The sequence below is a fragment of the Muscardinus avellanarius genome, assembly GCF_963383645.1.
Source record: "Muscardinus avellanarius genome assembly, chromosome: X".
Lineage (NCBI taxonomy): Eukaryota > Metazoa > Chordata > Mammalia > Rodentia > Gliridae > Muscardinus > Muscardinus avellanarius.
Genome location: NC_137792.1, coordinates 46,019,848 through 46,042,025, shown reverse-complemented (window position 1 = coordinate 46,042,025; position 22,178 = coordinate 46,019,848). Strand labels below are relative to the sequence as shown.

Below are 22,178 nucleotides of genomic sequence, written 5' to 3'. Positions count from 1 at the left end.
TTTTGAGTGTAGATATATCTTTGTCTTGTTCCTGATCTTGAGAGAAACCATAAAATGATCATGTGATATTAGCTGTTTTGTAGATACACGTTATCACATTGAAGAAGTTCACTTCTATCCTTTGTTTGCTGAGATGATTGTCATTACTGTAATGACTGTATATTATAGCAACTGTTTCAAAATAAAAAAGGGCTTGGGGTATAGCTTCAAGATAGAATACCCAGTATCCCCATATGCACATACAAATAAAGATATTAAGGAAGACTCTGTATATAGTTTGTATCTTTTAGAAGATTGTTTTCAATTATTATGTGTGTACTTAAATATAATGAGGAAGTCATAAATAAAGAGATAATGGAATGTTGATACAGTGGACTGTTACCCAACCATAGAAATATCATTCTGTCAGTCAGTAAAGTACAAATATATTGTAGATTCTAGACCCTTTTTTCAAACACATATCAAATTTAATTTGTTGAGAAAGTAGTGATTTCATTTCTTTCTTTCTTTTTTCTTTTTCTTTTTCTTTTTCTTTTTTTTTTTTTTTGGTGGTACTGGGGGTAGAACCCAGAGGCCTTCTACCTCTGGGCTATACTCCCAGACCTATTTTATACTTTATTTGGAAACAGGGTCTCACTAAGTCACTGAGAGCCTCACTAAGTAGCTGAGGCTGGCTTCGAACCCGTGCGATCCTCCTGTCTCAGCCTCCCAAGCGCTGGGATTACAAGCGTGCGCCACCACGCCCAGCTCATTTATTTCTAAGTTAACTTTTTAATGCCAGAGAGAGGACCTGGATATCTCAATTTTTGTGTTCATGTGCATGTATGCAAATAAAGAGGCCTGCAATGCTATATAGATTCTGGGTGCTAATAATCACAATCTCTGAGAGATAACATTATAAACATCTACAATTTTCCTTTTTTCATTATATATTATACGTTTTCTATGAGAAACAAGTATTTATTATAGCTAGTAGGTAGGGTTTTTTTGTAGAAAATACCCAACTCAAGAGCCATATTGTGAACTGGTTATTTTCATGCAGTGATGATGTGAATAGAACTTGAGACATCTCCCTTGGAGAGAGATTTAGTAGCATGGGTCAAGAGTCTGGAAATGATCACACCCGTTGACCTATTTAATTACACTCCTAAGAATTCACCCTGTGAAATAAGCCAAGAGGGCAAAAAAACACATGCTTATTGAGAACTTTATAATGAAAAATTGAAATGCCTTTAATATCTTATGTTGCGTTTGATGGAATATTATGAAAGTCGTAAAATTGTATTCAAGAGGGTTTTTAATAACATAAGAAAAGGCTTGAAAAATGAAAAAGGCTCTTCTCTTTCCCCATAAAATAAATAGTAAGTTTTACTTTTTTTTGATGCTGGGGATGGAATCTTTGACCTTACACATGCTAGGCAAATCACTGAGCTACACCCCTAACCCAGAAAACATTACTTCTATTGCCAAACAGTAGTTTTTCTTCCATCTGAACTTTATATCTACTCTTTTTGTGTCTCTCTTTATTCAGTATATTAGCATTGAGATTTATACATATCATTGTGTGTAGCAGTACTTTTTCCTTTTTTGTTTCGGTATTGGGGATTGAACCCAGGGGTGGGGTGTTCTGCCTCTGAGCTATACCTCCAGATCTTTTTATTTTATATTTTGAGAGAGGGTCTCACTAAGTTGCTGAGAATCTAGCTATGTTGCTGAGGCTCTTCTTAAACATGTGATCCTCCTTTCTCAGTCTCCCAAGTACTGGGATTACAGGTATGCACCACCACACCTGGCTATAATACTTTCATAATGATAAAACATGTGGCCATTCTAAATTATTTAGGTAGATTATTATAATAAAAGCAGGATATAAAATGTTGCATTGAGTATAGTATCAACTAAAGAAAATATGTATATTAAGATAGCTTGAGTATATGTCAACAAAAGATTATTTTAAAATAATGTAAGGAGCCGGACATGGTGGTGCACCCTTTTAATCCCAGCATTCAGGAGGTGGAGACTGGAGGATCGTGGTTCATGGACAGTCTCAGCTACTTATCAAGGCTCTTTGAAACTCAGTGAGACCCTGTTTCAAAAATAAAAAGTACTAAAAAATAGGATTGGGGGTGTAGCTCGGAGGTTCAATGCCCCTGGGTTCTATCCTCAGTACCGAAAAATAAAAATAAACATAAAATTATGTAAGGAAACACTTGACATACCTCTGTATGATCATATAGTATCATTTCCCCCATCCTTAATGTATTTTTCCTAAAGATCATGTGATTATTTTAGAATAACTCAAAATGTAAATAAATCCAGGACATTCTACCTCTGGGCTACATCCCCAGCACTATTTTTTATTCTTTATTTTGAAACAGGGTCTCACTAAGTTGTAGAGGGCCTCACTATGTAGTTGAGGCTGTCTGTGAACCTGAAATTCTCCTGTCTCAGCCTCCCAAGTACTGATATTATAAGCATTAACCACCACACCGAGCTTGCAAGTAAACTTTTTAAAAACAATCCAAATTTTATCTTCCATAATGCCTTCTCCCTACCTAATCTTGTCTACAAAGTGAAAATTTACACTCTCAGAATTCTTTAACTATTTGATTTCTGCTGTTGTTTGACTCCCAAATGATGAGTTATAGGAAAAAGACACTTGTATTGTGTATTTTTTCTGAAAATGTGATGTTCCAATATGCAGTCCAGGACAGAAGATAAAATAGAGCGATTCAAGAAAGCAGTTGAGTACTACTCAGTTACAACCAAACTCTCTTCGCTGCCAGTGGGTCCCTCCTTCCTAGGTAAGGCTTCCATCTGTCCCTGAGCTGCCCCATTCTTAGGACAAACTGACTTGACCCCTTGGGAATCCCAAGGTCTTTGTGGAATTACTGACCTGTGGCCATGCCTTTATAGAAGTCATTCCTGTTTTATTGGGATTCTCCTTTTTATTTCCATGTTGAAAACAAGACCTACCATCTCACATTCATAGATTGGGTACAGAGCTTTTTCTTAGCTTGGGCTTCTCCTATTGCTAACCTTCTGTTCTGGTGTATGTCAAATAGCCTTGTACTTGGTAGGTTAGCCCTGAGTTTGAATTCTGCCTCTGCAGCTTACCAGCTGTGTGCCCATGGCCAGTCACAATTGTTTGTGATACCTACGATAATGGGTTTGTTATCAAATGAAATAATTCATGTAAGATGCCTGGCATGGCCCATAGAAACTCTTCACTAAGTTGTACATTTTTTGTGTTGCTGGGGATCAAACTCAGCATGTTAGACAATTGCTTTACTGCTGTGGCATATCCCCAGCCCATACTTAATAATTCTTCATGTGATGGTGAGTTAGCAGACTGTAGCCATGGTAAAATTATTACAAATGATTGAAATGTAGACATTTCTCTTCACTTCAGGCTTTCGAAATAATCGTCTTGGAAATCCTCCCCTTCCACGGAATCAAATGGGCAACATTTCTGCCGGAAAGCCAATGGTAAGCATCCTTTAAGAGGCCTCAGGTCAGTCATTAGCATTAGGCTCAGGTTAACTCCTGATTTATATTATCTGAGTTGAGAAGATAGAGTGATTCAGTATTATCAGACTGTCAAGGCCTATATACCCATGTCTTATTGCAGCACGAGAATGGTAGTCTATGTAAAGATAGCATATAGATCAGTGGCCGTTAGACATTGTGAAGGTACATTAGCTAATGTCAGTGCGTGTTTCTAGGAGACCTGGACTGGGTCATCAACTGCCTCTGGTGGATTCTGTTCATGTGTCACTGTTAGAATTGTTCTCATTATTCTCATTAGGGATTTTATACCCTAGCAATCTTGTTGTTGTTGTTGTTGTTGTACTGGGGATGGAATCCAAGGGCATTCAACCTCTGAGCTATACCTCCTGCCCTGCTTTTTATTTTTTATTTTGAAACAGGGTCTCACTAAGTTGTAGAGGGTCTCACTAAGTAGCTGAGGCTGTCCACGAACCACTATCCTTTGGTCTCAGCATCCTAACTAAGTGCTGGGATTACAAGTGTGCGCCACCATGCCCGGCTTACCCTAGCAATCTTTGCTGTAGGTATCATCCTCTGTGTCATTGAGAGTACCACTTTACAGCCTGATAAAACGTTAAATAGCTTTCTGTCTGTTTTTTCCTTTAGTTTTCTCACCAAGTGCCCCAGAAAATGAAATATCCACCACCATTCCCAATGGGACCCAACTCATCTCTTCTCTTCTCCTCCCATGCTCTGGGGGAATCCCATGCTTTCTCTGAGGATCCTGTGTTGCAGGACAGCCCCTTTGCCAATTGGACTGTCTCCTATGACTCCTCTGCAGCCCAGTTTCCCAACTACCTGACTTCCAAAGCTTTGCCTCCTTTGGGACCAGATTCTTCCCACTCGTCTTCCTCTGATGGTGATGAACCCAATGGAGCCAGCTCCGAGTAAGTATGTGTGGAGACATGGCGGGGAGAGGTAACTGGAGAAGGAATATGGGATGTCTGTGTTCTTGGCTTGGTTCTATTGCCCTTTGGCCCTGTGCAGATGGTAATTTTCAGACACCTAGGCTACTGAGATCAAAGGCAGCCTAGTCATTGGTTAGGGAAGCCTAGTATGTTTGTGCTATATAGTATCATGTATATCATTTTTTAGTTTGTGAGGGGGAAAGATTGACTACAAAAAGAAAATTATTTATAGAGTTGAAATATTGAAACAGTTGAGTAGGCAGCTATATTGCTTAGTAACTAAATCAGGGTTCTGGTACAAGCTCACTTGGTCTTAGATTATTCCTCTAGATAGATTATTTCTGGGAAACAGCTGTTTTGAGGTTGCAGTTGTAATTATTTTCTTAGAACATAAACAAACTCTCAACATGGCCTCTTAAAAGTATAACAGTCTCTGAGTGATTCCCATGACTTTTTTTTTAACATACGAGAGATTGAACCCAGGATCATTCTACCTCTGAACTACATCCCAGCCCTTGTTTTTTTTTTTTTCTTTATTTTTATTTTGAGACAGGATCTCCTTAAGCTGACGAGGCTGGCCTTGAATTTGCGGTCTTCCTGCCTCAGCCTCCTGAATGGCTGGGAATACAGGTGTGCGCAGCCGCTCCTGGCTTCCCATGACTTTTGCTTGCTTTGGTTTGTGTGAAGTGAATGGAAGCCAGGAGGGCAGTGATGGCCACTGAGCGGAAAGGTATCAGGCGCAGTGCTCACCCTGCATCTGGATTTCTGGGCGGTTTGTGAGATTCCTTGGGGTCACAGTGGACATCTTGAGTAGAGATATATTTATCAACTTCCTTTTTCTGTTCTACATTGTCTTTCTAAATTTCATAGTCATATCACAGAAACTCTTCAGCAGCAGCCTGGATGGGAAGATCCCAATGGTGACAGAGCGTCTTGGGTACAGCCTGGTGATGCTGGAGTTTCAGAAAGCAGCCTAGGTGATAGTGAGCCTCACATCCCGTCTCTGCTGTCTATGTCTACAAGGAACCACATGGACATCACCATTCCACCGTTACCACCGGTAGCTCCAGAAGTCCTGCGGGTTGCTGAACACAGACACCGGAGGGGTCTTATGTATCCATACATCTATCATGTCCTCACCAAGGTGAGACAGCACATCAGCACCTGCCTCCCTGCCCTTAACATGTCTTCATATTCCCTAGGACTTTTAAGTCACCAAAGAAAAGTCTGATCATTGGTATTTGAAAGGAGATCAAGTATGCTGGTACCCTGATTGCATTAAGGTCTTCAAATGAGGCAAGATCAGCAAGAGCTTGGATCATATAGTAAATGAGGCCACTAGAAGAGAAGTATTCAACTGGGCATGGTGGTATATACCTGTAATCCCAGGACTTGGGAAGCTGAGACAGGAGGATTACAGGTTTGAAACCAGCCTCAGTAACTTAACAAGACCCTCTGCAACTTAATGAGACCTTGTTTCCCAATAAAAAAATAAAAAGGAAAAAAAAAGGGCTTGGGGGGTGTAGCTCAGGGGTAGAATTCCCCTAGGTTCAATCCCCAGTAACACAAAAAAGAAAGAGAAGTATTATTGTGAGATTTGTTAGTAGATAATGTACTGAGGTTTCTAGGAATAGGCACTGTCTAAGAAGAGGCTAAGTGCCCTATCCCTTATGTCAGCCTCTACTTTCTGCAGAGCTGTTCTCTTCCTCTGGTCTTACTGTACAAATCCATCTCACAGCAGAATGTCTAAGATGGACTCTCCCCATTAGTAAGCAGTAGATGATACTTTAGAAATGGAATATAGCTTATAAATTGGTGATGGTCAGTCAGCTGGGCTTCTTACAACTTCGTTTTAGTCTGAAACCTCTGAATACAGAGAAAATCTACTGTCTAGGATACAGAGGCTGCTGTACATTCCTGGTTCTTCTCAGATCTGTTCCAAACCTTGAAGAAACTCATTTTCCCTCTTCCCTTGGGCCTTTCACCTTTTAGGGTGAGATTAAGATCCCAGTATGTATTGAGGATGAGTGCAACATGGAGCTGCCTCCAGCTGCTCTCCTGTTCCGGTCAGCTCGTCAATATGTGTACGGAGTCCTTTTTAGTCTGGCTGAGACTCAGCGGAAAATGGAACGCCTGGCCATCCGGCGGCGGCTACCTGTGGAAGGTATGTGCAGGTCTAGCTTTGACGGTTGGCTCAGAGTTTGACACCAAGAAATGTCCCTGCAGGCACCTCATACTTTTGGCTATAGAGGAGTCTTTAAGAAAACTCATCTTCACCAGAATGCACACTGGTATAGGAAATACAGTAATGTAAGCCCCAGTTCTGCAATCATCTATCAGTTAAGATGGCTACTACTTATAAGAACCATGCTGGGCTTTGAGAATGTAAAAGTGTATCTGACATGGTCTCTTCTCCTCAGAAGGATTTTGTTTGGGGATTTGACCCTGTACATAGTTGAAACCATTGAGGTGTTTTAAGCTACACAGTGACATGGTCACTGTATGTTTAAAAGAATGCTCTAATTCTGCTTCTTGGAAGATAGAATAGATTAGCCATAGCTTCCCTATTTTTCCTGCTAAGTACAAGTAAAACCCCAAGACACATATAAAACAATCACAAAATTCTCTAGAAAGTGAGAGAAGACAAATTGCCTAATGATTTTGAGACCTAAGGAATGAAGTGGCTATGCAGTAGTGAGTTTCCTGGGTTTCCTTTTTGCCCCACACGTCCCAGACTGGGTGGGGAACAAACTGGCAATAACTGCAGGCCAAGAAAAGCCTGCTTTTTCCAGCCAAAGGGCCAAAAGGAATAACCTAGCAACACAGAATTTTTAGATAATAACCAGTGTACTCCATCCAAACATCTCAGAAAAACTGTGGTCTACCCTCATTCCCATCAGTGAAGGCTTTATGATAAGCCTAGATTCTCAGCCTTACGAGGCTATAATGAGGGGCTTGCTGTGGAGGTGTCAGACAAGATCAAGGGTGGAGCTGAGACTTTCATGCCCACCTGGCAGCAGTAAGATAGTGTCCTCCTTCACCCACCACAAAGGTCAGGAAAGGCTTGCTAAAACACCAGATTTAAATAAGGTCCAGAATCTTTTAAAATAATACTCAGAATGTTCAGGTTTCAATTGAAAATTTTGTATCCAAAACTAGGAAGTTTTCAGTTCAGAAACTAAGATGAAATGAACATCAAGATGACAAGAGTTTGGATTCTATGAAAAAGATTTCAAAGCAACCATCATAAAATGTTTCGACAAACAATGGAAAGTGTAAGCAAGAAATAGAAGATTTAAGGGAGAACCCACACCTGTAATCCTAGTATTCGGGTGACTAAAACAGGAGGATTGCAGACTGGAAGGTCAGTCTCAGCAATTTAATAAGACTCTCAGTAGCTTAAAAGGCCTTGTTTCAAAATAAAACATAAAAAGGACTGGGAGTATGGCTCCAAGGTAGAATGCCCCTGGATTCAATCTCTAGCTCTAGTACCAAAAAAGAAAAGAGAAAACCAAATATAAATTAATACCTAAAATATAATAATCAAAATGATACATTGATTAAATCTCAGAGAGGAGACAATAGGAAGCAGCATATTTTCAAGTACTGAAAGAAAAGACTTACCAATTCAAAATTCATTACAAAACAAAATCCTCTAATAATGAAGGGAAAATCATGACATTTTTAGATGAAGAAAAATGAAGACAACTTTTCATAAGTAGACCTACTCTAAAAGAATGGCTAAAGAAATAAAATAATGAAAGAAGAAATTGTGATGTATCATTAAGGAAGAAAAACCAGTGGAAATAACAAAAGTATACATAAATACAATGGATTTGCTTACTAGTCAAGGTTATCTAGAGGAACAGAGCCAACAGGATTGTGCACATTATAAAAGGAGACTTATCAAATTGGCTTACACATCCAGAAGTTGTATAGTGCCCAAATGACTGCTTTCATTCTGCAGACCAGGGAGAAGCAGTAGCTGCTTAGTTCAAGAAGCTAGATTCTCCTGGGCATGGTGGCGCACACCTGTAAATCCCAGTACTTGGAAGGCTGAGACAGGAAAATCACAGGTTTAAAGCCAGCTTTAGCAAGTAGTGAGATTCTTGTCAGCCTAGTGAGACCCTGTTTCCAAGTAAAAATAAAATCAGGTGCAGGGTATAGCTTGGAAGTAGAATGCCTCTGGGTTCAATCCCCAGTACTATATATATATTTTTTTTAAAAGCTAGATTCTCAGAAGACAAGGAACCAATGATTCAGCCCTGGTACATGGTAGAAAGGCCTCGAAAATCATTGGTAAGGGTTGACATTGGAAGAGTGAAGTAGCCGGACTCAAGGCCCTCAGGGGAGAGTAGCAACAACAGACACACCTGCTCAGGAAAAATCGAGCTTCCTTCTCCTTTGCTCAATCCAGGCCCCTAGGATAGTGGATACTGCTGCCCACATTCAGACAAGACTTCTACCTCAATTTGCTTTTCCACATGCCAGTCATCTCATCAAACACCCTGAAGTCTCTTATCCTAGGTATCTCTCCGTCCAATCAAGTTGAGGAACCAGATTAACCATCACAAGTCCACCGCTTCTCGACTTGAAACCCAGCTATGTCTCCTTAAATTGTATTTAATCTCTAGGTAAACACAATAACAATATTATGATTTTGCCTAACATGATAAAACTATCTTGCATACAACTAAAAACACACTAATTACTTCCCACATATAGGAGACAAAGTTTCTCGAGCAATGTTTACTCTTCTCATGACATTCCATGAGCCTCTAAGTCTTTTGGGGTGTCCTGTAGTCTGTTATGAACCCAGAAATTCATGTAATTCTCCCTTGGACTTCTTGCCTTGTCTAGATTGGTGCATTTACTTAGTAAAAATACCTGCTAGGTACAGTGGCATACCCCTGCAATCCTAGTACTTGGGAGGCTGAGAAGGAGGATCACAAGTTTGAGGTCAGCCTCAGCAACTTAACAAGATCCTGTTGAAAAATGAAAAATAAAGCCAGGCATGGTGGTATACTCTTGTAATCCCAGTACTTGAGAGGCTGAGAAGTAGGAACACAGTTTTGAGCCCAGCCTTGGCAACTTAACAAGATCCCGTTGAAAAATAAAAAATAAGCCAGGCATAGTGGCACACTCTTATAATTCTAGTACTTGGGAGGCTGAAGAAGGAGGATCCCAGGTTCACAGCCACCCTCAGCAACTTAATGAGACCACTTGCAACTTATTGAGATCCTCTTTCAAAATGAAAAATAAAATAGGGCTGGGGGTGCATCTTGTAGGTAGAATGCCCCTAGGTCTCATACCTAGTACCACACATAAATAAATAAATAAATAAATAAATAAATAAATAAGCTGGGCATGGTATCACATACATGTAATCCTAGTAGTTGGGAGGCTGATGCAAGAGGATCACAAGTTTAGGTCTATTCTCAGCCACTTAACAAGACTCTCAGAAACTTAGTGAGACCCTGTTTCCAAATAAAAAATAAAATAGGGTTAGGGGTATGGCTCAGAGGTAGAACACCCCTGGGCTTAATCCCCATTATTAAAAGTAAAAATACAAAATAAAATAAAAAGGACTGGAATGTAGAATGCCTCTTGATTCAATTCCCAGTACTATAAAAAAGTGTTTCAAAGTATTTAAGAACTGTGCAGCATTGGACTTTGGTTTCTCTCATTGCAAAATGAGCACAGTGTTTTTTATTTTATGTTTTCTCAAACCCTCATCTTTGAAAACTTAAAAGGATACCTTTAAACAAATTAGGTTTAAAAATAAATCACAACAAAACTTGCCAAATACTTAAAACTCATCAAGTGTTGTAGAATATATGTATAAATTGATATCTAGACAGGAATTGGTTGAGCCTTCACCTCAAAAGCTAGTTAGAGCCACAAAGTAAATATGAAAAAATATATAAAATAATACTAATAACAGAAATCAATGAAATTGGAAACACAGTACAGAGAATCACCAAAACAAATTTAGGTAAAAAATGAATAAATTAGATTGTTTCTATTAAAAAACAAAAATTAAATATCAAAGGAATAAAAGCAACTCAGGAGCATAATTACATGCAAAGTATACAGTATTTGGCTCACTCCTCTAATTTTTGTTGCTTAGCCCCTGTAGGTATTGGATTTTGGATTCCTGCTCTATTGTTTCAGCTACAGTTTTTCTTCTTTTTTTCTTAATTTTATTTATATGTAGAACATATTGAAAATGGTATTCATTTAGACTGTGCTTGGTGCCCTCTCCCCCACTCTGGTTTTCCTTCTTCCCCTCCCAACAATGAGTGTCCAGGATAACCATGCTATATTCATACTTTTACACATATTCGGATATAGCTCCTCCATTAATCAACCTCAGCGTTCTTCCTCTCCTATCCTTCCATTCTAGCTTTGCTTAGATTTTCCATTATCTGGAGTCCCTCTGGTATCCCCAATGCTCCCTAGTTTGGGCATATTAGAGAAAACATATGTCTCTTCTCTCTTTGTGCTTGGCTGATCTCACTTAGCATAATGTTCTCCAGATCTTTCCATCTTCTTGCGAATGGCATGATTTTGTTTTTTATAGTGGAATAGAATTCCATTGTGTGTATTTCCCATAATTTTGTAATCCATTCATCTGTTGGTGGAGACCTAGATTGGTTCCATATTTTGGCTATTATGAATTGTGCTGCTATAAACATGAGTATGCATATGTTACTGTAGTTTTCTGATTTCAACCCCTTTGGAAAAATACCCAGGAGTGGTAGAGCTGGATCATATGGTGGGTCTATTCCTAGTATTCTAAGGAATCTCCATAGCAGCTGAACTAGTTTGCACTCCCAACAGTGTAAAAGAGTTCCTCTTTCCCCACATCCTCACCAGCAATTGTTGTTTGATTTCTTTATGCTTGCCACTCTGACTGGGGTTAGATGGAATCTCAGGGTAGTTTTGATTTGCATCTCCCTGATGGCTAATGATGTAGAACATCTTTTCATGTATCTATTGGCCATTTGTATCACTTCTTTTGTGAAGTGTCTATTCAGTTTATTGGCCCATTTCTTGATTGGGTTATTTGTTTTGCTAGTGTAGAGTCTTTTGAGTTTTTTGTATATTCTGGATATTAGCCCTCTATCAGAGTGGTGGCTGGTAAAGATCTCCCATTCTGTAGGCTTCCTCTTTAGGTTCTTGGTGATTTCCTTTAATGAGAAGAAACTTTTTAGTTTGATGCCATCCCACTTGTTAATTCTTGCTTTAATTTCCTGCACTTTGGGGGTCTTGTTGAGAAAGTTACTGCCTGTGCCTATATGTTAGAGTGTTGAGCCTATGCCCTTCCCTAATAACTTCACAGTCTCTGGTCTAAGTCTTTGATCCATCTCAAGTTGATTCCTGTGCATAGTGAGAGGTAAGGATTTAGTTCCATCTTTCTACAAATAGATAGCCAGGTCTCCCAGCACCATTTGTTGAAAAGTCTGTCTTTTCTCCAGCATATTAGTTTGGCCCCTTTGTCAAAGATTAACTATAGGTGTGTGGGTTTGTTTCTGTATCTTCTATTCTGTTCCACTGGTCAGTATGCCTGTTGTTGAGCCAATACCATGCTGTTTTTACTACTATTACTCTATAGCATAATTTGAAGTCTGGAATTGTGATGCCTCCTGCATAGTTCTTATTGCTGAGGATTGCTTTGACTATTCTGGGTCTTTTCATTCTCCATATAAAATGCATGACTGATTTTTCTAGGTCTATGAAGAATGTTGTTGGTATTTTAATGGGTATTGCATTGAATCTATAGATCACTTTTGGCAGAATGGTCATTTTGATTATATTTATTCTGCCTATCCATGAACACGGGAGATCTTTCCATCTTCCAAGGTCTTCTTCAATTTTTTCCTTTAATGTTTTATAATTTTCTTTGTAGAGGTCTTTTACATCTTTGGTTAGTTTTATTCCTAGGTATTTTATTGGCTTTGAGGTTATAGTGAATGGAATTATTTTACTTCTTTCATTGTGGATTCATTTTTGGTGTATAGAAAAGCAACTGATTTATTTAGGTTGATTTTGTATCCTTAAGGATAATTTTAATTCCTCTCTTCCTATTTGAATTCCTTTGATTTCCTTCTCTTGTCTTATTGCTGTGGCAAGAGTCTCAAGGACTATATTGAAAAAGAGTGGTGATAGTGGGCATCCTTGTCTTATTCCTGATTTTAGAGGAAATTCTTATAATTTTTCCCCATTCAATATGATGTTGGCTTTGGGTTTATTGTATATTGCCTTAATAATGTTGAAATACATTCCTTCTATTCCAATTTTCTGCAGTGTTTTTAACATAAATGGGTGTTGGATTTTGTCAAATGCTTTTTCAGCAACTATTGACATGATCATGTTTTTGTTCTCAGTTCTATTTCTGTGGTGAATATCATGTATTGATTTGCATATGTTGAACCAGCCTTGCTTTTCTCGGATGAAACCAAGTTGGTGTGGTGTTTGATTATCTTGCTATGATTTTGAATGTGTATAGCTAGTATTTTGTTTAGAATTGTTACATCTATGTTCATGAAGGATATTTGTATGTAATTTTCCTTTCTTGAGGTATCTTTATTTGGTTTGGGGATTAATGTGATACTGGCCTTGTAGAAGGAATTTGGGATAATTCCATCTCTTTCAATTTCCCAGAACAAGTTGTAAGGTATTGGTATTAGTTCTTTACTGAAGGTTTTGTAGAATTCAGCTGGAAACCCATCTGGGCTGGGCTTTTCTTTGATGGAAGAATTTTTATTGCCATTTCTATTTCTTTGTTTGTTATTGGTTGGTTTAGGCTTGCTATGTATTCTTGGTTCAGTTTATGTAGGTTAACTGTGCTTAGAAATCTATCGATTTCTCCCATGTTTTCCATTCTATTGGAGTATAAATTTTCAGAAGAGTTTCTGATAATCCTTTGAATTTCCCCACTGTCTGTGATGATGTCTCCTTGTTCATTTCTGATTTTAATAATTTGAGTTGATTCTCTTTTTCTTTTGTTTAAGTTGGCCAGGGGTTTGTCAATCCTATTAATCTTTTCAAAGAACCAGCTTTATATTTTGTAGATTCTTTGAATTGTTTTTTTTTCCTCTATTTCATTTATTTCTGCTCAGATTTTAATAATTTCCTGTCTTCTGCTGGCTTGGGGATTAGACTGTTGCAGTCTTTCTAGGTTGTGTCATTAGGTTACGTGGTGACTCTCTGTTCTTATGTGGGCACTCAATGCTATAAACTTTCCTCTTAACACTGCCTTCAAAGTGTACCATAGATTTTGGTAAGTTGTTTCTCTATTTTCATTTATTTCTAGAATTTTTCCCCTAATTTCTGATCTTACCCACTTGTTCAATAGTGTATCGTTCAATCTCCAGGTTTTAATTTTTTTGCTTTTTGTTTTTGTTTTTGGTGGTACTGGGGATGGAACCCTTCTACCTCTGGGCTACACTCCCAGACCTATTTTTATATTTTATTTGAAAACAGGGTCTCTTAAGCCAGCGAGGCTGGCTTCGAACCTGTGTGATCCTCCTGTCTTTGCCTCCCAAGCGTGGGGATTACAAGTGTGCACCACCACGCCCGGCTATTCTTCATGTATTTAAATAGTTTCTTTTGAGTTTCCTGTTGTGTTGATCTCTACTTTCATTATGGTCTGAAAAGATGCAGGGAATTACACTACATCCTTTGAATTTGAATAGCTTTGTGGCCCAGGATGTGATCTATTTTTAAGAAGGTTCTATGGACTGCTGAGAAGAATGTGTATTTGTTGTTCCTGGTTGAAATATTATCTGTATGTCTATTAGGTCCATTTGGTCTATAGTTTTCTTTAGTTCTGAAGAGTCTTTACTCATCTTTTGTCCTGAAGATTGGTCCAATGGTGTAAGAGGTATGTTGACCTCTCCCAATATTATTGTATTTGGGTCTATTTGAGATCTGATGTCCAGGAGAGTTTGTTTTACAAATGTGGCTGCACCCACATTTGGGGCATAAATATTTACTATCATATCTTCTTGGTGGAGTGTTCCTTTTAATAAAAGGAAGTGCCCTGCTTTCTCTCTTCTCATGTGTTTTAGCTTAGTCTGTTTTGTTGGATATCAACTTCACTACCCCTGCCCATTTTTGATCTCCATTAGCATGATATATTTTTTTCCATCCTTTCCTTTCAATCTGTGGATGTCTTTGTCTGTAAAGTGAGTTTCTTGCAAACAGCATATATTTGGATTATATTTTTTAATCCACATCGCCAGTCTATGTCTTTTGATTAGTGAGTTAAGTCCTTTGACATTCAGAGTTATTATTGAAATATGATTTTTGTTTCCTGTCATTTTGTGTTCTAACATCTGTTTGGTATAATATTATTTCTTCTTTACTTAGATGCCCTGCTGATAAACTTCATCTCTTCTCTGGTTCTGTAACTTACTTCTTTTTTCTTCTTTATGTTTCATTTCTTTAAGTGTTTTCTCTAGTGTTGGCTTTGAATTCATGAATTTTTTGAGATTCTGCTTATCTTGAAACACTTTTGTTTCTCCATCAAGTTTGAATAATAATTTTGCTGGATATAGCAGTTTTGGTTGGAAGTCCTTTTGTTCCAACGTCTGGATCACATCATACCAATGTCTCCTGGCATTCATGACTTGGGTTGTATAGTCTGGGGTAATTTTTATTGTTTTGCCCCTAAATGTCACATATTCTTTTGTTCTCAATGCTTTTAAAATTCTTTTCTTGGCCTCTATGTTGCCCATTTTGATTATTACAGGGGAGGTCCTTCTTTGGTCTTGTCTTAATGGTGTTCTGTATGTCTCCTGGACGTGTTAAGTCCAAGTCTCTTTACATGTTTGGAAAATTCTCTGAAATTATTTCTCTGAAGAGATTATGAATGCCCATTGTCTGCACCTCTATCCCTTCTTCAGTGCCTTTTATTCTTAAGTTAGGATGTCTTCTATTGTCCCATAGTTGTTGGATATTTAGGTTCTGTTGCTGTAATGACTTCTGTATGCTGTTGACTATGCTTTCAGTTTTGAATGAGCTGTCTTCTAACAATGACATTCTATTTTTTATTTCATCTAATCTCCCATAATTTATATTGCTGTCTGCATTTCATTTATTGACTCATTTCTTTTGAGACCTCTTTCTGATTCTTTGTTAGTGTTTCCATTGCTCTTTCATTTCCTGTATGCATACTTTGAGGTCTTTCATCATATTGTAGATCAGGATTCGGAATTCTCCTTCTTACATTTCTCGTAAGTCAATATTTGTGATTTCTGTTGTTTCTTCACTATTCCTAAATCTTATATTTTCAAGGTTCTCATGCTTATTTTTCTGTTATTTTGGCACCTTTTATTATTATTATGTCTAATACAATCTTAGTAGTAGGAATTTAGAAGTTTCAGCAGGTAGCCAGTACTTTTTTCAGTGGTGAGGGTTGGGTGATGATGGAGGAGCTGGGGTGCTGGGTGAAGGAGTCAGATATGGTAGAGGATATGATTAGGTTGAGGAAGAATTTAAGTATAATAAAGTATTATCTGGTTGAGAATGGGAGAAGTTTAGATAGTAGGACTCTTGTAGTTAGTAGAATATGTAAGCATGGAGATATGAAATAACTTGAGTATTAAATAAGAAGATACAGTAAAGGAAAAAAATTTTGAGAGAAGAGAGTAGATAGGGTACAATGAAGAAGTTTGTAAAAGGAGTAGGGGGAGGAGCAAACAAACATGAATAAAGTAAAAAACAAGATACAAAAGCTAACTATTATACATTGAAGACAAACAAACAAAAACAACCAAAAGAGAAAAGAAGAATAAGAAAGAGAAAGGACAAAAATAAAATAAAATAAAACGAACTAGTGACCGTATGAGACAACAAAGTAAAACAAACAGCCAAACAAAAAACCAAATAAAAGGAAAAAAACAAAAAAAAACTAAACTAAAAAACCAGTCCTACTAATTTACAAATATGGGGCAGGTCCGTATAATATCTGAATGTCTGACCACTGTGGTAGCTTCTGGAGTATTTTCCAATGTTTTTTTTTTTATTTGCTCTGTATCCTCTTTTCAACTTCTGAACCCACTCTCTGAGTTTTTAGGCCCCTCTCTCACCTCTGACAGCTTTGTGTTTAGGTGTCAGGGCATCGGAGTCACTGTTAATGAGTTCTGTGCAAATCCCAGGTTCTGTGTATATTTCCAGCCTGTAGTCCATGCCCCCGCACTCACCTAGAGCTCAGGCCTATGCTTTCCCACCCTCAGGGGCAGAGTGTGTCCATTGTAGTCCTGGAATGACCTCCTGTGGCCCTGTGCAGGTATCACACCTTGAGCACCTATCCTGTGTCTCTGGAGTTTCTAACTGGACTAGCCTGCCAGTTCCCGCAGCGAATACTTGGCACACACGGTTACCGCCATTTCCTGTGGCACACACTGGGTGCACACTGGTGCCAATGGCTCATCTGGGTGCACACTCTTTCCTGGCTGCCCTGGTCTGGGTCGCTGGAGAGCTCACTGTACCACTGGGTCCCGTGGCTTTTCTGGGAGCACACGGTTACCTGATCCCTTTCCGTGTCTCTGGATGTCTAGCTGTGCCACTGCGGGTGCCACCTCTGGGTGCAGCCCGCCACTTAAGATGTTGGCGCTTGCTGGGCGTGGTGGCACATGCTTGTAATCCCTGTGCTTGTGAGGCTGAGACAGGAGGATTGCACAGGTTCAAAGCCAGCCTCAGCTACTTAGGCTCTCAGGAACTTAGACCCTGTTTCCAAATAAAATATAAAATAGGGCTGGAGTATAGCCCAGAGGTAGAAAGCCTCTGGGTTCTACCCCCAGTGCCCCCCCCCCACAAAGATGTTGGAGCTCTATGGCTGCTTTCAAACTCTTGTTTTTTTTTTTTTTTTTTTTTTTTTAATTTCTTGGGGCTGCTATGCCAGTGCTCCTGGTTTGGGTCCACCAGCGGCCGGCTGCGTCTGCAGCAGGTCCATCACGCGCTCGGGCTTTTTTGCAGCGGATCTCACAGTTCAGAGTTACTGGATTCCTTCTACTGTGGTTCCTGGATATGTTTTGGGTCATGAGCTATATTTATTTTGTTTATTAAGATGCTGCCTTTTCAGTAGTTGAACTTAATTTGTTTCAGCTACTGAGATGTGCTATGTCTCGCAGTTGTCATTTTGAATCTCTCCAGCACAATTTTTTTTAATGTTGTCCTAATAGTTCCCTCTTAGGGTTTTTGTGAGAATTAAATGAAATAACATATGTAAAGTACTTAGCATACAGCAAATAGCCAATAAATGCTTACTATTCTTGTTAGTATTGTTGACAATAAAAATTAGTCAAAAATATGTAAAATGTTGAAATGGGATAGATTATGGCAATTGTAACCAGCTGCAGAAATGCTTAGATTCTCCAAATCCTATTTTTTCCTCTATTTCTATTTTCCAGTTCCTTCAGTGATCCTTAAAGAGTGGTCTGCCTATAAAGGGAAGTCACCTCAAACCCCTGAGCTGGTATCTGCACTTACCTTTCGGGAATGGACTTGCCCAAACCTCAAGAAGCTCTGGCTAGGCAAAGCCGTGGAGGACAAGAACAGGAGGATGCGGGCTTTCCTGGCTTGCATGAAGTCGGACACTCCCAGCATGCTCAATCCAGCGAACGTCCCCACTCATCTGCTGCTCATGTGCTGTGTGCTCCGGTAAGCCATGTGGTAGGGAAGTTGCCCATTCCTTCTTCTTTCACTTTTTCCAGTTCTTTGAAGCAAGTGAAGGTATTTCAGGGTGGGGAGATTTTTGTTTCATGCTTGCCTTAGACTTTGGAAACATTGGAACTGATTGTGAGGATGCTCTGCTTAGATCATGATCCGTGCCCTTTGTCAGTCTATGCGTAGCCCTTCATAGGTCTGGTATTACTTTCATTTTTGTCTCTCATTCCTCATTTCTTTTTTAAATTTTTTATTGGTGCACTATATTCATACATCACAATAGGGTAAAAAACTTGTGTGGACATACATGCACACATCGACCACCTAGCCCCCACCCAATTCCCACCCCATTCCCTTCCCACCCCTCCCTCCCATGCTTGGCTCGGTGGTAGACTTTAGTATGTCTAAGTACATTGTGTGCTCTAGAGAATTTCCCTCCTCCCTGCTCCCATCCCCTCACTTAGGTTGTCTTGTTTGCTCCTCTATAGGATTTTCTTTTCCATCTAGAGTTCCTCCTATGACCTATTTCTCCTTAGCTTTCACATATTAGGGAATGCATCCGATTTCTTATTTGTTTGACTGACTAATCTTGCTTAGCATAATGTCTTCCAGTTCCATATATTTCTCTGAAAATGATGTAATTGTGTGTGTGTTTATGGCTGAGTAAAATTCCATTGTGTACATATCCCACAGTTTTGTAATCCATTCATCTGTTGATGGACATCTTGGCTGGTTCCATAGTTTGGCTATGGTGAATTGTGCAGCTATGAACACAGATACACATGCATTAGTTTGGTAGTTTGGTTTCCTTTCTTTTGGGTAGATACTCAGAAGTGGTATTGCTGGATCAAATGGTAGATTTATTCCCATTCTTCTGAGGATTCTCCATACTGTTTTCCAAAGTGGTTGCACTAATTTTCAATCCCACCAACAATATTTTAGAGTTCCTACTTCTCCACACCCTTTCCAGCATTTGTTGTTTGTGTTTATGAGCCATTTGATTTTCTCGTTTTCTGAAGCACTTATTGACTTATTTTGTAAACTTTCTCTTATAGTATTTGTTTTTTTCTTGTTGATTACAAAAGTTCCTCATACTATATACAGCAAATATCTTTGCTGTTGTTGTTGGTACTAGAAATTCAATCCAGAGGCATTCTACCTCTGAGCTACATCTCCAGCCTGATTTTATTTTATTTTTTGAAACAGGGTCTCACTAAGTTGCTGAGATTGGTTTCAAACCTGTGTTTCTAGCCAGGCATGGTGACGCACACTTGTAAGAGGAGGCTAAGACAGGAAGATCAAAATTCGTGGATGGCCTCAGCTACTTAGTGAGGCCCTTTGCAACTCAGGAAGACCCTGTTTCAAAAATAAAGAATAAAAAGTAGGGCTGGGGATGTCACTCAGGGGTAGAATGCCCCTGAGTTCTATCACCAGTACCTAAAAAACCCCCCAAAAACCCTGTGTTCCTCCTGTCTTAGCCTCCCAAGGTGTGTGCTACCACTCCTGTCTTGTCTTTAATATTTGTATGGGTTAGCATGTATGTGTGTGTGTTCATGTGTGAGAAATATCTTTTCCAGTTGGTAATTTCATTTAAATTTTATGTATTATATACTTTGCTTAACAGAAGTATTTCATTTTTACTATCCTTTTATTGCTATAATTTAATACATGCAGAAAAGCTGGAAAATAATTACCTGGGTTCTAAAATGAATATATTACTAATACTAGCTTTATCCCATAGAAACATCTATGTATCTTGTCTCTAGTTCTCTGTGTACCCATCCTTTTTTATTAATTTCCAAGTAATCTGCAGATATCAATATATTTTATTCCTCATTAAGAAGCATTTATTTTTGTTTTGTCACATCCATCCATTTTGTACTTTGGTGCCTCATTTAACAAAGTTACCACTATCCCTAGGTCATAAAGATATTTTTCTACATTTTTTATAATCATATAATTTTTTCATGTCAGATATTTATTTATTTACTTATGTGGTACTGGGGATTGAACCCCAGGGGCTTTCTATCTCCAAGCTATACCCCCAGCCCTATTTTATTTTTATTTTGAAACAGGGTCTCACTAAGTTGTAAAGGGCCTCACAAAGATCCTGAAGCTGGCCATGAACCTGCAATCTTCCTGTCTCAGCTTCCCAAGTACTGGAATTGCAAGCATGCCCTACCACACCCAGCTTCAGAGATAATTAAAGTGGGTAATTGTTTTTTGCATGTTTGGGAAAATGGTGTTAACTTTATTTTCTGTATATAATACGCCAGTTCCCCAGTTGAATTTATTGAATGATCCCTTTTTCTCCATTGACTTATTTACTACCTTCCACTGTACCAATATGTACGTGTGTGTGTGTGTGTGTGTGTGTGTGTGTGTGTGTGTGTGTATATATATATATATATATACACATATATATATACATATACATACATATATATGTGAACATATTCATAGGTTCTATTTTGTTTCATTACCAATTTGATCCTTCATCAATGTCACATTGTTTTAATTACTAAGGGGTTATAATTTAATATCAAGTAAGGCAAGGCTATACTCAGCATTTCTTGTTTCAGAATTCTATTAATGTTCTTTCATCTTGTAAACCTTTATACTAGCTGGGCATGGTGGCTCCATGTACTCCAGTACTTAGGAGTACTTAGGAGGCTGAGACAGGAGGATCACAGGTTCAAAGACAGCTTCAGCAACTTAGAATATAAAATGGGCTGGGGGTGTAGCTCAAAAGTAGAATGGCTCTGGGTTCCATCCAGCACTACTAAATAAACAGTCATTTATACCATGTAAAATTTAGAATCATTCCAGTTTCCACAAAATATTGTTAGAATTTTTACATCAAATTGAATCTGAAGATTAAGTTGGGGTGCATCAATATCATTTATTTTATTTATCTTATTTTATTTTTATTGTTTTTGTGGAACTGGAGATTGAACCTAGGGACATTCTACCTCCGAGCTACACCCCCAGCCCTCTTTTTTATTCTTTAAGACAGAGTCTCACTAAGTTGCAGAGGGTCTCACTAAGTAGCCAAGGCTGGCCACGAACCTACGATCCTTCTCCCAAGTACTGGGATTACAAGCATACACCACCATGTCCAGCCGATATCATTTTAATGTTAAGTATTCCCATCCCAAGATCATAGTTTACCTCTCTCTTTTATTCCAGTTTCTTCTTTTATGTCTTAGTATAATTAGTTTTTTATGGAAGTCTACAATTTAAATTAACTCCTAAGTAGTTTATATATAGTTATAATTATGGATGGCGTTCTGTTTTCTAAGACACTTTCTCATTGTGTATTTGCTGATATAGAGGTAGTGTTTGTGCCAAGCAGAGGTCAGGCCCTACAAGTCACCTGAGGGCTGTAGAGCCCTGGACTTTAAACTGGGCAGAACTTAGTTTGAATTGTCTTTCTGTTTCTAGCACTTTTCAACATGGATGAGTCACGTTAGTCTTTCTGAATATGTTTTTTTTCTCTCATAAGTGGTGTATTAGTCAGCTTTCCATTGCCATCATGTAATAGCTGAAAAGAAGAACTTAAAGGAGGAAAGATTAGTTTGGGCTCATGGTTTCAGTTTCAGTCCATGGTCATTTGGCTCCATTGTTTCTAGGCTAGGCCAGTGATGAGGCAGAACATCATGCTAGGGAGGGCTTGGAAGAACACAGCTGCTCACCTGCAGACAGAAGAGGAAAGAGACACTAAGTGCCCTACTTCAACTAGCCCCCACTTCCTGGGATTCCCACCACCTCCCAATAACACCAGACAGAGAACCAAGCCATTAGCACTTGTCCTTTGGGGACATTTCAGATCCAAACCAAAACAAATGGGTATAATAAGTCAGGCATAGTAATGCATACCTGTAATCCCAGTATTTGTGAGTCTGAGACAGGAGGTATGTAGGTTCAAGCCCAGCATCAGCAAATTAGTGAGACCATTTTATTTATTTATTTATTTGTGGGTCTGGGGGTGGAACCCAGGGGCATTCGACCTCCAAGCTACACCTCTTGCCCTATTTTTTATTC

General features: G+C 38.7%; 1 protein-coding gene across 1 annotated transcript in view; it reads left to right on the top strand.

The window, feature by feature from the left end:
- Nucleotides 1–22,178, top strand: part of FAM120C (family with sequence similarity 120 member C) — a gene marked incomplete at both ends in the record, with an annotated part of 146,472 nt that overhangs the window by 74,277 nt on the left and 50,017 nt on the right. Inside the window, 6 exons of the mRNA XM_080718525.1 lie at nucleotides 2,705–2,804; nucleotides 3,413–3,489; nucleotides 4,156–4,436; nucleotides 5,328–5,601; nucleotides 6,450–6,621; nucleotides 17,879–18,128. Of these exons, the coding sequence (XP_080574651.1) occupies nucleotides 2,705–2,804; nucleotides 3,413–3,489; nucleotides 4,156–4,436; nucleotides 5,328–5,601; nucleotides 6,450–6,621; nucleotides 17,879–18,128 (1,154 nt within the window). The remainder of the gene's footprint in view (nucleotides 1–2,704; nucleotides 2,805–3,412; nucleotides 3,490–4,155; nucleotides 4,437–5,327; nucleotides 5,602–6,449; nucleotides 6,622–17,878; nucleotides 18,129–22,178) is intronic.